General features: G+C 39.6%; 1 protein-coding gene across 1 annotated transcript; it reads left to right on the forward strand.

Annotated features, from left to right (window-relative positions):
• Window positions 1-257: 257 nt before the first annotated feature.
• Window positions 258-7,157, forward strand: LOC308366998 (uncharacterized protein; the record flags this gene model as incomplete). Its single annotated transcript, XM_080840820.1, has 9 exons — window positions 258-590; window positions 729-3,312; window positions 4,241-4,465; window positions 5,979-6,035; window positions 6,163-6,225; window positions 6,395-6,655; window positions 6,750-6,818; window positions 6,967-7,035; window positions 7,132-7,157. 9 exons carry the CDS (start codon window positions 258-260, stop codon window positions 7,155-7,157), a joined length of 3,687 nt encoding a protein of 1,228 aa, XP_080696946.1.
• Between the last annotated feature and the right edge of the window lie 6,664 nt (window positions 7,158-13,821).

Genomic DNA, 13,821 nt, shown 5'->3' on the forward strand with positions numbered 1-13,821 from the left:
CATGGTGAAAAGCCATAAGACAAAACGGACTGAGAAGTGGGACGTTCCTATAAATGTTGGAGCCACTAAAAGGTCCCACTAGTTTCTGCAGTGGAAAGGCACCTTTAGACAAACGGATATATATCTGAATGTGGTGTTAGTGGTGTTTTAACATAAAAAGTAAGAGTACCTCTACACACCCATGATTGTTACTAGCTCTATTTTACTCCTTTCTTTCTGCAGTTTCTGTTCATCCATCTGACACATAAGAAAGTGACATGACGGATAACAGTAGCGGTGAGGTGTCATGGCAGGAAGGGTTGGAGACAGGACTGTTACGGGAGCGAATCAGACTTGATGATAAACCTGAGGCTGAACATCGCCTTTTAAAGCAGGAAGTGTCTGCTTGCTTGCTGGATTTTAAAAGAGAAGTAATGGACAGGGAACAACGCAGATCACCTCAAGAGTTTCAGCAAATAAAACTGAAACCAGATGAGAAGACATGTGAATGCACTGGTAAAGGTGTGCCCCTGGACATGATGGCTAAAATGCTAACCAGCAAAGATGATGTTGCTGAAAGGAGAACAAGAAAAAATACGGAACAGGATTGGATAAAAATAAAAAATATGTTGTTGGACAGTTGGAAAGTGCAGAGAGAACGTGGGCTTCCAAATGAAAAGAACATCATGCTAACCATGGATAAGCCTAAAGTAGTGAAAGAGCCTCAAAGGAAAAAAAATACGGAACAGGACTGGATTAAAATAAAAAATAAGTTGTTGGACAGTTGGAAAGAGCAGAGAGAACGTGGGCTTCCAAATGAAAAGAACATCATGCTAACCACTGATAAGCCTAAAGTAGTGAAAGAGCCTCAAAGGAAAGACCTTCAAGCTAAGTTTTATGAGGACAAGGAGGATGACAGGAGATGGTTGGAAACCTTTCAACCTTTGAAGGCTTTGGAAATGAAAGAATGGATGACAGGAGAATTGGACAGCATAAAACAAGACCTGAGAAGAGAGATGGAGGAGCGGGACAGAGCTAGACGGACAGAGGAGAATCTTTACCTTGAAAAATATGTCCTTGTGAAGCAGGAGATTACATTCCTGGAAAAACAAGTAAAGTTATCTCAACAAGAGATGGCTTTTTTGAAGACCACAAATGAGGAATTGATTCAGAAGGTGAGAAAACTGGAGACAGAGATTCTAGTGAAACAAGAGCGGGAAAATTGGAGGGAAATGGAGCTACTGGAGAGAGAGATGATGAAACCAAACAGAATGGTGGAGATGGAAAAGATGATTAAAATGATGGAATATTACAGGGAGAAATATGAAAAGGAGAGGTATTTGGCTAATGACCTAAAACGATTTGAGGAATTGGCAAGCAAATCATTTAATGAAGCTGTATATGGCACAGACATTGATGATATGGAGATTACAGAGGAGAGTCACAAGGTTGTGGTTGAGGACCAGAGGGACATTTTTGTTTCAAAATCTGTGGGTGACATTGAAAATGAAGACGGTCTTAACATTAATTCAGTCAGAATGGAAGAGGAAGAAAGAGGAAGAATTGATGTAGAAAGACCAAGAATGTTGGAGGAAGAAAGGAAAGGGGTGGAAGAGGAAATAAGAATATTGGAAAATATGAGAAAAAGGTTCGAGAATAGAAAAATACTCCAAAAAGAACAACAATGTGCGGAAGATGTAGAGACAATGGTCATAGAAAAGAAACACTTCATACACCATATGCATACTGGGGGAGATGAGATTAAAGAGATGATCCAAAAAGATTTGACTGAATACCGAGAGGACATTCCTGTGATCGAATCTGATTTAAGTGACCCAGATACTGAGGATGATATTTCTCTGAAGGACACTGAGACCATCTCTGCATACTACCAAGACATCTCTATTCACGAGCCAACACTGGACGAGAGGGATGAGAAGGAGGAAGAGAAAAATAAACTTGAGGAAGAGAGAAAAAAAATGGATGAGCAAGAAAGGAAATGGGTAGAAGAAGAAATAAGAAAGGGAGAGATGATCAGAATGGAAGAGCAAAGGAAGAGAGAGCAAGAAAAGAGATTAGAGGAGAATAGAAAAAAACTAGACAAAGAACAACAATGTTTGAGAGAGGAAGATAAAATTGCCATTGGAAAGAAAGACCTGACACGCCATCTGCATGAACTCACCCAAGCAGTGGAGAAAGGGCCAACTCCTGATGAAGCTGCAAACTGGACAGACGCAGAGGAAGTAAAGATTGAAGAGATTATCCAAAGAGATGTGACTCAGTACCAAGAGGACATTCCTGTGTTCAAATCTGATATAAGTGACCCAGAAACTGAGGATGATATTTCTCTGAAGGACATTGAGACCATCTCTGCATACTCCCAAGACATCACTATTCACAAGCCAACACTGGACGAGAGGGATGAGAAGGAGGAAGAGAAAAATAAACTAGAGGAAGAGAGAAAGAAGATGGAGGAGCAAGAAAGGAAATGGGTAGAAAAAGAAATAAGAAAGGGAGAGATGATTAGAATGGATGAGCAAAGGAAGAGAGAGGAAGAGAAAATAATGGTGAAGGAGAAGAGAAAGCCAGATGCGGTGAGGTTGGAGATGAACAGAGAGCAAATGGAGGAAGAGAAAAAGATGATTGTTGCAAGAAAAGAGAGAGACCATCTGTTAAGGCGATTGGAGGAAGAGAGAATGAGTGCCCTGAAAGAAAAGGATAAAATCAGAGCAGGCACTATAGATGGGGAACCCTTTTATTCAGAAGAGGAACACTCAGAGGGTTTTCACCTGCCAGCCTCCGAGAAGTTTGAGGATTCATGTAAGATCCAGAAAGCTCAAAAGATCCAGATTGAGGACATTGACCACGACTCTGAGGACAGCATAGTTGAAGAACTGAGCCAAGATGATCAGAGTGACATTGACATTGAGACGGAAAAAGAGAGAGACATTCTGTTTTGGCAAATCGAAGAGGAGAAGCAACAAGCAAAGAGAGAAATGCTGGCAGACATTTGGGCAGAGGTGATGGATGGGGAACCCTTCTATTCAGAAGAGGAATACTCAGATGATTTCGACCTGCCAGCCTCTGAGAAGTTGGAGGACTCATGTAACATCCAGAAAGCTCATAAGATCCAGATTGAGGACATTGACCACGACTCTGAGGACAGCATAGTCGAAGAACTGAGCCAAGATGATCAGAGTGACATTGACATTGAGACGGGTCATTTAGTGGAGGTTGAAAGCAACATCAGCAGCTTCACCAATATGAGGAAACCAGAGTCATGCGCAGCACTCCATGAGGACCAGTCAGGGAAACAGTCAACTAAGCCAAAAGGTAATTATACTGATATGAGTATTTTTTACAACAACTTGATTAATCACAACATTTTAACATGACCCGCAAGTGGTTATGATCACTTTGAACCCACAACTGCCTTTTATTGGTGAGCTGATTTAAAAAAAAATTACAACCGTATTACCAGGTGCTTATGGTTGTCTTGTTGCTATGAGCTAGCTAAGGACATTTTTAAATAACGTGTTCATCATACGTTAGCAGCTGCCAGCAGTTAAGATATCTAATAATAACTAGAATATTTCATAGCCAGGTTAGTTTTCTAAGACTTCTCACACCTCTCGCAGATATAAGTGCTCCATAGCATCCCATTAAATGCAGTCTAGTGGAATACACATCACCGGTTACTTTATCGCTATGGAAGACTGTGAGAGTATGAATGAAAGAGAGCCCCATTCAGTTAGTTACTATATGCATTACTAACTACCAGGTGGAAAAAAATGCATTCCTGTGTATAGGACGCACCTGAGTATTAACCACAGGGCTGAATCAATGTACAAACTGTGGTTAATAGTTGGGAAATTACAGTAAAGTACAGATCTCCCATCTCCTGTAGTGAGACCAAAATAATTGTGTCTGTTAAAAAGTTTGGAGCAGGTTTGTTTGCGTTAAAAGGAACATCATAGACAAAATGACTTTGCTTAATGATATCCAGGTGGCATTCATTTTATGTTTAGAGTTCATCAGCGATTTTCTGTTTCTCCTAATACTCTTCCCTAAGAGATGATTGGTAGACCTGCCATGTCATTGGAACCACTTGGAAAAACACCAGCAATCTCTTCATGTATGAACTGATTAAAAGGCTGCCCACTTCTAGTGGTTCATACAATCAAAACTTTAGTTTTTAAAATATCTACTGTTTTACTGATTGATCTAATATCCTTGAACATGTTTTATTATCCTAATAAAGATGACCAGCAGAGTGATGGTGGAAGGGCACAAATGATAAGGAATGAGGAGCAAAGGAAATTAGAGATGGACAGAAAGAGTCTGGAGGAAGAGGAAATGACGGCTCTGAGAGATGACATTTGGACAAAAACAGTGAAAGACAGTGAAAGACACCCTGGTGAGAAAGACTTGAGACGCCCAGAGGTATGTATGGCAAAAGGCAACATCAAGGACAATGAGGACAAAGGTATGTGTGCTTTTAACAGATACAGTAGGTACTGTACATATATACGTTTGTATGTATATATGACTTGAAACACTTCTTGACTACTTTAACTTGAAGATTACCATTACCTTTTTCATCATTAAACTATTGTCATTCTCTACAAAGAACCTATGATAAAGCTCGAAAAGACAGAACATGGAAACTCAGAGAATATACTGCTGCAGTCACCTTTACAAAACGGGACATAATGACAAATCTGATTTGACTTAACTGTAGGGTTGGGTACCGAGAACCGGTACCAATACGGCACCGGTTCCATACAACCGATACATACCCGGACCGAAATGCAACGCAGATTTCGGTGCTTCCTTTCGGTGCCTGAGCAGATAATTTTTTTTTTTTTTTTTTTTTTTTTTATTAAATTTTTTATAATTTAACAAAACTAGCGATAACCAACGAGAAGTAACGTTAGTGGCGTAGATCTTTCTGAGTACGATCTGTATACTTTTTTGTGTTGATAACAGATTTCGTGGGGCACATATAAAACTGCTCCATCTCCCAATATAGACTCTCGCCTGTGTCGCTCACGCTGCATTCCGTATGGGACTAGAGGAAACGGGATTTGTGTTGAGGAGTTGCCATGGTAATGGGTTGACTTGCGTGTGGTTTCGGTTTCAAGATAAGTGTGGTTGTTCTAAGCAGAAGTTGGATATGCTTTATTAAACGGAGAGCTACCGTCTCATCCAAAGATATTCCTTCTCAATGTGAGTTCTTAAGAGAGCACTAACTTGGACGCTACAATAACATTGCAACAGTCTGACAGCGAAGAGCAGGCAGCCTTGCACAGAGCAAGCACAAACAGAGCTAGCCATCAATATAACGGAGAAAATGTCGAAAGGTAAACGATCAAAAGTGTGGCTGTATTTCGCACAAAAAGATTCAAACAACGCGACGTGCAGCATATGCAACAACAAAATTGCGTGTAAATAGGGGAGAGAACTCAAGAGGCCCTGAAGCTAAACTTTTAAAGGGGCAGTACACATTCACGAAACCAGTGGGTTTAAATAAATGCAAACTAATTAATATTTGTTTTACTCTGAAGGCAAACATGCTCATATTTCTGCAAAAGTATTACTGAAGTGTGAAGTGTGTACAGAGTTTGTTATGTATTTATTTATATTTATTTAAGTATACTGTAAACAGTTGTTATAAGTTAATAGCCTATATTGTTCATAGTTTGAAGTTAAAAGGTTTGAAGCCAAGTGTTTTGTATTTATTTGTATTTATAGTATACCTTAAACAGTTAATATATTGTTAAATTTGAAGAAAACTATTTGCCTTGGCAATAAATAAGCCTAATGTCTTTAATTAAAAAAAAAAAAAGTATCGGTTCTGGCACCGTTTAGGCACCGGTATCGTTTTAAAAGTATCGGTTATGTACCGGTATCGGAAAAAACCCAAACGATACCCATCCCTACTTAACTGTGCTTGAAAATCATGCACAATGTTCAGATTTATATTTAACCTTACACAGATCTCCTCTCTCCTATTGTGGGAAACATGTCACCAAAGACTCTGTCTCCTGCACGAGGTATCTTCACACTTTACTGTTGGATTGTTTTGAGTTGTGTGTACAATTATTGTATTGATTATATTAATGACTTCCTTCCTTCCAGTAGTTTTTCAGTAATTTCACTGTGTCTTTGGCCTCCTCATAGGTATGATCGGTAGGCCTCTCGGATCTCTGGAGCCACTTGGAAAAAGACCAACAGTTCCATCATGTATGAGAACTCATTTAGTCTATATACTCTATATCCCACACCCAGTGATTGACTCATTGTAGAAACTGGTGTTAAATTGTGTTTGAACCGGGTGCTGTGATATATTATTCTAGCATTAATATACAAATTGCCTGAAGTCCCTCTCCATGTTTTGTTATCCTTTAAAAAGACATGGGCATGGACCAGCAAGATGATGCTGGTGCTAAGGCCACAAAGAAACCTAAAAAGAAGGTAAAAGACAAAAGAAGGAGAGAAATGGAGAAAATGAGAACAAATAGTTGCGTAGAAACACTATTGGCAGGGCCTTCCTCTGACAAGAGTAACCTAGGCCCTGAGAGCACCTCAGATTCAGTACACCACGTGATGCCCCGAGAGACTGGGCCACCTGCTCATACAGAGCAGTTTGGACAGCAGTTAACACAACATGAAGGTAAATGTCATTATAAGACATTTCTATGAGACAGTAGGGCCGAGATACATCTTTTAGATCAATTTACATCTTTTTTTTTGTCAATCCTCCATAGGGCTTCCCTCTCTCTCTGAGGAAAATGTGATGCCCAAAACCTTGCGCCCTTTACAAAGTATATTCCAAGGTAACTATAAACATCACTGTTCATGTATGTTAGGGCAGATTTGTTTGTGTGTCCAACAGAAACATGTAATGGCTTTCTAGACCCTTTTAACATCATTCATGTTAGTGTCAAATGCTACAAGTTTCAATCCACTTTGTCCTTTCTTCAGATGTCACAATTAATAACAGACCTCCTAGGAGGCTGCAGCCCCTTGGCAAAAAAACAGGGATGTCCCCAGGTATGACAGTACTCTGGTCATTTATAGATTCACATAGTATTGATTATGTGTTAACAGAATACTTCCTAACAATTGCTTGATTCGTTCTTTTTTCAGATTTGAATATTTTCCGTAACAGTTGACAACCATCTACAAATTTGTATGAATTTTAAAATCCTAAAAACAACAAACAATAAAAAAAGCATGAACACAAAAGTGGTTTCAGTGTCTCTTTAATCCAATATAGTGATTACACAAGCATTTTTGGGACATCCAAATGCCATTATGTGTACCTTAGATGCTTCACAGTCAGGAAATACATGAATCCTTCACTAGAAATCTGCATCCAGCAGTGACTTTCTCCTCTATTATGAGCTTAATAGCACATTTCCTAGCACCCAAACACCCTAGGTGGTTTTCTCACATTACTGTATCACATCAGTGTCACCACAGTGATTCTCTTTAGACGCCACCCACTGTGGACCACCTGCATTCAGGCATCAGATGATATGAAAGGGCTGGGTGGATGCTAACTCAAACCTCACACTGTTTACCCCAAATATTAGCCCTTTGAAGCCAATCTACGTACATGTTTTGCTGGTGAACCCTCGCATCCTGCACTGGCATGACAAGGTCTGTCTCAGTACAAATTTCTCCATTACATATTTTGGGAGGATTATACTTTTTATCTTTGTTTCATAAAATATAAAACACATTCTAGGATTTTTATAATAACAACAAAACAAAAATGGCAAAAATAATACAACAATGTATCACAGGTAACAAGCACAAGATAAAGAGGATTTATTGCAGAATTTTATATGATTTATTTTAACACCAATCCGAGCTATGGGACAGGACTTTTAAAACATGTTTTTTTCTGGCATACACATTCATATACATACATTACATAAACAAAGCTACTAATGGGAGTATTACACAGTTATAGTGTTATTAATAGGATTTTGTCATTTGTTCATCTTTAATAGTAATCCCCACCCTCACTCATTTGACTAGCCTATCCCAGATAAAAATAATTCTCTTCTGCTCTGAAACATTATATTTTATGTTCGTAATTGTGCTCAGATCATGGCAGTTTTCCTGGTCTTTGTCCCCAGACCTTTTACCTGTGACTTTTTGCCGTTCTTGTCAGGATCCTGCTCTTTCCATTTTGTGTTTGCCTGTTTTGTCGTGTGTGTGTTGTTTGCCATGTGTTTCCCTGCGTTTGTTTTGACATGTGCTCCTTGTGTTTTTGTTATGCCATGTGTTTTCTGTTTTGTTCTGAGACTCCACCCCCACCTGCCCTCTGTCACTTCCTGGATTTCCCTGTCACCAATTACCACACCTCTCCGTTAATCAGTCCACTCATTGTCTTGATTAGTTTATCCTGCCCCCTGTTTGTTTCCCACCAATTACATGTCTCCCCTCTAGTATTTAAGTTCAGTCTCCCCATTGTTCCATGTCTGATCGTAACCAAAAGTCTGTTAAGACTCTGCCTCTGAAACCTGTGAACTGGCGTATAACGCTTCTGCTTCAGTTCCCTGCATTATCTTCACGTTTGAGATACGTTTTTTGCCTTTAGTGTTTTTCCTTCTGCTCTGCCTGTTCTGCCTGCTCTGAATTTTTGGATTTTTGGTGTTACCTTTTTGATTTTGAGTTTTTGAATCTTTTGTGTGTTACCTTTTTGACTGAGTTTTTGGATCTTTTGTGTTTTGACTTTTGAACTTTTGATTGACCTTCGGTACCAATAAACCTACATTTTACCTGCATTTTTGGTCTGCAATTGGGTCTCTTCCTAACAGTTCTGCCCATTACAAAATAATAATATGACTGATTTTCTACATTTCACAATAAAAGAGGACTGTAGTTTTGAAACCGAAGAGAGGAACAGAACAATGGAACAATCATTTTCACTAATTTTTCACATCTTTTGACAACAGCAATTCTTGGTATCTGTAAGCATACTGTATCTCTGTGTTGAAAATATAAACTACCATAATATATGAAAAGATATGTTATTGTTAGTGTCCTCATTTCCCCTCTATCCAGTGTCTGGTGCAAACCTTATATTAAATATGTATTTATAGTATGCTTCTTACATCATGATTCGAGCTAAGTTCCGGTATTCAATAAGAGGAGGAGCGCACGATGCGCTACGCCTCATCTGGTGAATGAGACGCGCATTGCATGCGATCTGAGGCGTAGCGCACGAAGCGGGCCGCTCGAGGCGCATTGCGCATTGCCTAATAAACGTGGTTGACACGGCGCACATAGCCTACTATAAACGTGGTTGAGACTCTTATTAAAGCTCTTACTCTTTCTCACAGACAAAACAAATAGCTACACGCTCAAGCAATGTCATTTATTTTTTAAAGAGACAAAACAAATAGCTACACGGTCAAGCAATGTCATTTATTTCTTTAAGAGGAGGAGCGCACGATGCGAGTCGCCTCACCTGGTGAATGAGACGCGCATTGCATGCGATCTGAGGCGTAGCGCACGAAGCGGGCCGATCGAGGCGCATTGCGCATTGCCTAATAAACGTGGTTGACACGGCGCACATAGCCTAGGCTACTATAAACGTGGTTGAGACTCTTATTAAAGCTCTTACTCTTTCTCACAGACAAAACAAATAGCTACACGGTCAAGCAATGTCATTTATTTTTAAAGAGACAAAACAAATAGCTACACGGTCAAGCATTGTCATTTATTTCTTTAAAGAGACAAATCAAATAGCTATATGGTCAAGCATTGTCATTTATTTCCACGGAAAAAACGAAAACGAATCCAACTTACATTACCACTGCACACTGACAACCTTACAGATAATGTATATAAGTTGTACTAGCATTTGTATTTAAAGTTTACAATTTAATCTACCAAAGAACTCACCGTTAAACAATACAACTCCCACAAGTTGACAATGATAACATGACGCAAATGTTGCGCGCGCACATGTGATTGACAACACTGGCGCACACAGGGGGTTGTGGTCAGCTTTACACATGAACTTCCCCAAAAATCAAGAGGTCAAAAAATTAGATTAGATTAGATTAATTAGATTAGATTCAACTTTATTGTCATTGCACAGAGTGCAAGTACTGAGACAACGGGTTCTTACCAGAAGTACAGATAGCAAGAGTTCAGAGTAGGCTATTCTATATTCTATAGTGGTAATATAAAATAAATAGATGGGATGTACCTATACAGTACAGATATGACAGTACAAGATATATGGGGTATGAGCAGTAGTAACATTGGCAGCAATAGTTGGTCATTAGTGCAGATATGATATAGGTAGATGCAAAGGGCTGATGCAGGAGTAAGTACATGTGAAGGTAACAATAGAAGTTATGAATGAGGTAAGAGGCATGATAAGATATACAGTGGTGGCCAAAATTATTAGAACACCTGACAGATCTGAGAATGATTACCTTTTTTTTGCCTCCAAAACATGATTTAATTTCATAATGTTCATGAAACATGCAGATGGCTGTTCTGAGCACAACAAATATCAGATGAAGTGAGTCCTACTGTTTTTATCCACTTTTATTATTTAATATGTGGTACGCCCACCTTTTGCAGCAATTACAGCAGCACATCTCTCTGGCATAGAGTCAATATATTTCTTGAGAACTTCAACACAAATGTTATCCCATGCCTTCTGCAACTCAAGCCAAAGGCTTTCCTTGGAATTTCCAATAGATCTGTCGAGTTTATTTTCCAACTTGCCCCGAATTTGCTTGATGGGTTTGAAGTCCAGACTTTGAGAGGGCCGGTCCATCATTTTCAATGTTCCAGCAGATTCCTTGTCACCAGTAGATCCGGCAATAGTTAAAATAATGTTTAGGGTCATTGTCCTCTTGGAAAATAAATCCAGGCTCAATAAGATGTCTCCAAGAAGGAACTCTGTGCCTCACCAGAATGTTGTGGTATACTTTTGTATCCATGATGCCATCAATTTAGCCAAAGTCACCTGTTCCTGAGGCTTAAATTGCACCTCACACTATAATACTACCCCCTCCTTGTAAACTGTTGGCAAGAGACACTAATTTTTATATCTCTCCCCCTCACTTCGTGGAACATCCACGCTTTGCTTGTTGCCAAACTATTCAAACCTGGACTCATCAGTACACAACACTTAAACCAATCTTTCTTTGTCCATTTCTTGTGTTCTTTTGCAAAATTCAGGCGTTACACTCAATTGTTCTCTTTCAGTAATGTTTCTTTGCTGCTATTCTGCCAAAAAAAACCTTCTTCTCCCAGTTTTCGACGGACAGTTCTTGAAGACACTGTTGCACCATTAGTCATTGTGATGTTGATATTGTAAAGTCTTTTTTAAGAAATAAATCACATTGAAATAAATTGCATTGTGAATTGAATTTTTCTTTCGAGCTTTAATAAGAGTCAACCACGTTTATTAGGCAATGTGCGCACGCAATGCGCCTCGAGCGACTCTCTTCGTGCGCTACGCCTCAGATCGCATGCAATGCGCGTCTCATTCACCAAGTGAGTCGACTCGCATCGTGCGCTCCTCCTCTCTTTGAATACTAGTTCTTACCTGCATGATTCAGGCAGCACCCAGCAAAACATCATTCCAATTGCCTATCAGCCAAACACATGTGTTGCTTTTCTTCCAGGTTTGTTAATCCACTTTATCAGTCATGCCTGAGAGTTTCTGAGCCATTGGATACACAAACAGAAGGGGAGACCAGCCAGGGTTGCCCTTGAATCCCTGCTGAGAGGGAGCGCTCAGAAGCATGGATAAAGCAAATATTTAAAACAGATTTCTCAAACATCATATTTTTCAACTATTTTCCTGAATGAAAATCTGCGGGGGAAAAAACAAAAACATTTAAATACTTTGAGTTAAACTTGTTTATTTGTGTTTGTGTATACATACAGTACATACATACATACATACATACATAGATACATACATACAGAAAAAGGTTGAAGATTAGGGGGTGCAGGCAAGGCTAGAGGAGGTGAAAGAGGAGTTATCTGCTGTTGCTGACCATTTGGGCCAGAGCAGGGTGAAAGCAAAGAGGATTTAGGCGGAACCTAACAACTTTGCATTGAGGGTTGGAGAAGAGCAGCCTGTTGATACCCACTGCCATACAGTAGCTAGCAGCGTGCAATGGCACTGGCCTACCTGAGGGTCCTTCTCTTTAAAACCTGTTTGGAGTATTTGCTTTCTCAGGTTCTCATAAATGCAGTGCAGTGGTAATGTCCTATATGTTGTCATGTAGAACTGTTGTCTTTGCCATTCCAACTTTTACAGTCTGCATGCTTAAATTCGTCTTTGCCCCAAAAAAAAAACTTTTATATTGGGCTTTTTTTGTGGAAAAGTTACAGTTAAAAGTACACACAAAACATCAACGCCACTTCTGTTGTCTTGCAATCAAATTAATTTTCTGTTTCTGACGACCGATTCAAATGAAAAGGAAAAGACATTCCTACGTAGGCCCACTGCTTTTCTTTCCTCACCCCGTTTGGCCTTGGACCTTCTGCTCTGATGTTTCACCCACGATGCATACTTGAATGGTTTGGTCCGTTGCAACGGAGAAGCATGAGTGATTTTAGAGCAGCTACTCTCAATAGGTGAGACTCGAGGGATGTTCTAATAGATTTGATTTTTTCAAAGCCAGTGGAATCATTTCAGTGGTGTTCTCCTTTATCCCTACTTGCTAATGGATTGTGTTGCAGTGCCCTTTTTCCCTTACCCGAAAGAAGTTTGTGCAGTGAGAAATGGGTAGAGAATGGAAGAAGGGTTCTGGAAATAGGTGTCATAACAGCAATGGGGAATCTTAGGGATGAGAGAACCCGAACTACTGCTGTTTTTTGGGGTGTGCCTCCTGTGAAATGTGAAGTGCTTTATTAAAGCCCAAGAAACTAGCCTGCCATAAATAATCCCCTTACTATCAAGTAATGAAGTAATGCTCCCTCTAGCTGTCTTATCATATCCAATGGCATCCCCCTGTCCCAGGGTGACACCACAGGGCTCATCTGGTTCTCAGGAAAGGGACAGTCTGTTCTGTGCCTAGATAAGAGTTCATGGCATCATCAATGTAACTGTCTGTGCAGATTTCAATCATCTTTGTTTACACCATGACTGACTGATTTATGTAGACTTTAATACCTGCCTATATATAGGCTGTGCCTTTCTGACTGTCAGGCAGAAGTGTCTCCTTGTACAGGCTGTATGATGAAATAAACCTTCAAATCCTTGACTTCATCTCCCTGGTCCATCTATAAGGGTTGGCATTTGCATCAATCTCCATAAGGGGTATTATTTCAAAAAAGACAGATGAATCACAGTTGATGAGGTTATGCCATTCTTCAGGGCAGTTATTCAATGGCACACACTCTTTCCAGTGTTTAAGCTGAACTACTGTATAATGTCTGCAGAGATTTGTGGTTGCATGGCTATAGGCTGGATATTTTTCATTTAACCAACCTTCTGTATATTGTTGCCTTCAAGATGTATAGATTTGTCAATTCTTAGAAGGTCTGTCTGTTACCAAAAGCGAAAAACACCTGGCTGGAAGATCTATACATGTCTGAACATAATGAGACAGTAGAATGCAGTAGAGTGGAAACTATTGCTGAAAAATACATTGAAGGATCAATTCAAGACTAAACATATGTGATGTTCATATACATTTACAGATCATTTTAAGTGCTATAGTCATTTTCAGATGACTACTCTGTGCCTTGGTTGGTGAGGAATGCATACACAACGTATGTGTGTTTGTGTGTGTGTGTGTGTGTGTGTGTGTGTGTGTGTGTGTTTGTGTGTGTGTG

This window comes from Sprattus sprattus (genome assembly GCF_963457725.1).
Source record: "Sprattus sprattus genome assembly, chromosome: 6".
Lineage (NCBI taxonomy): Eukaryota > Metazoa > Chordata > Actinopteri > Clupeiformes > Clupeidae > Sprattus > Sprattus sprattus.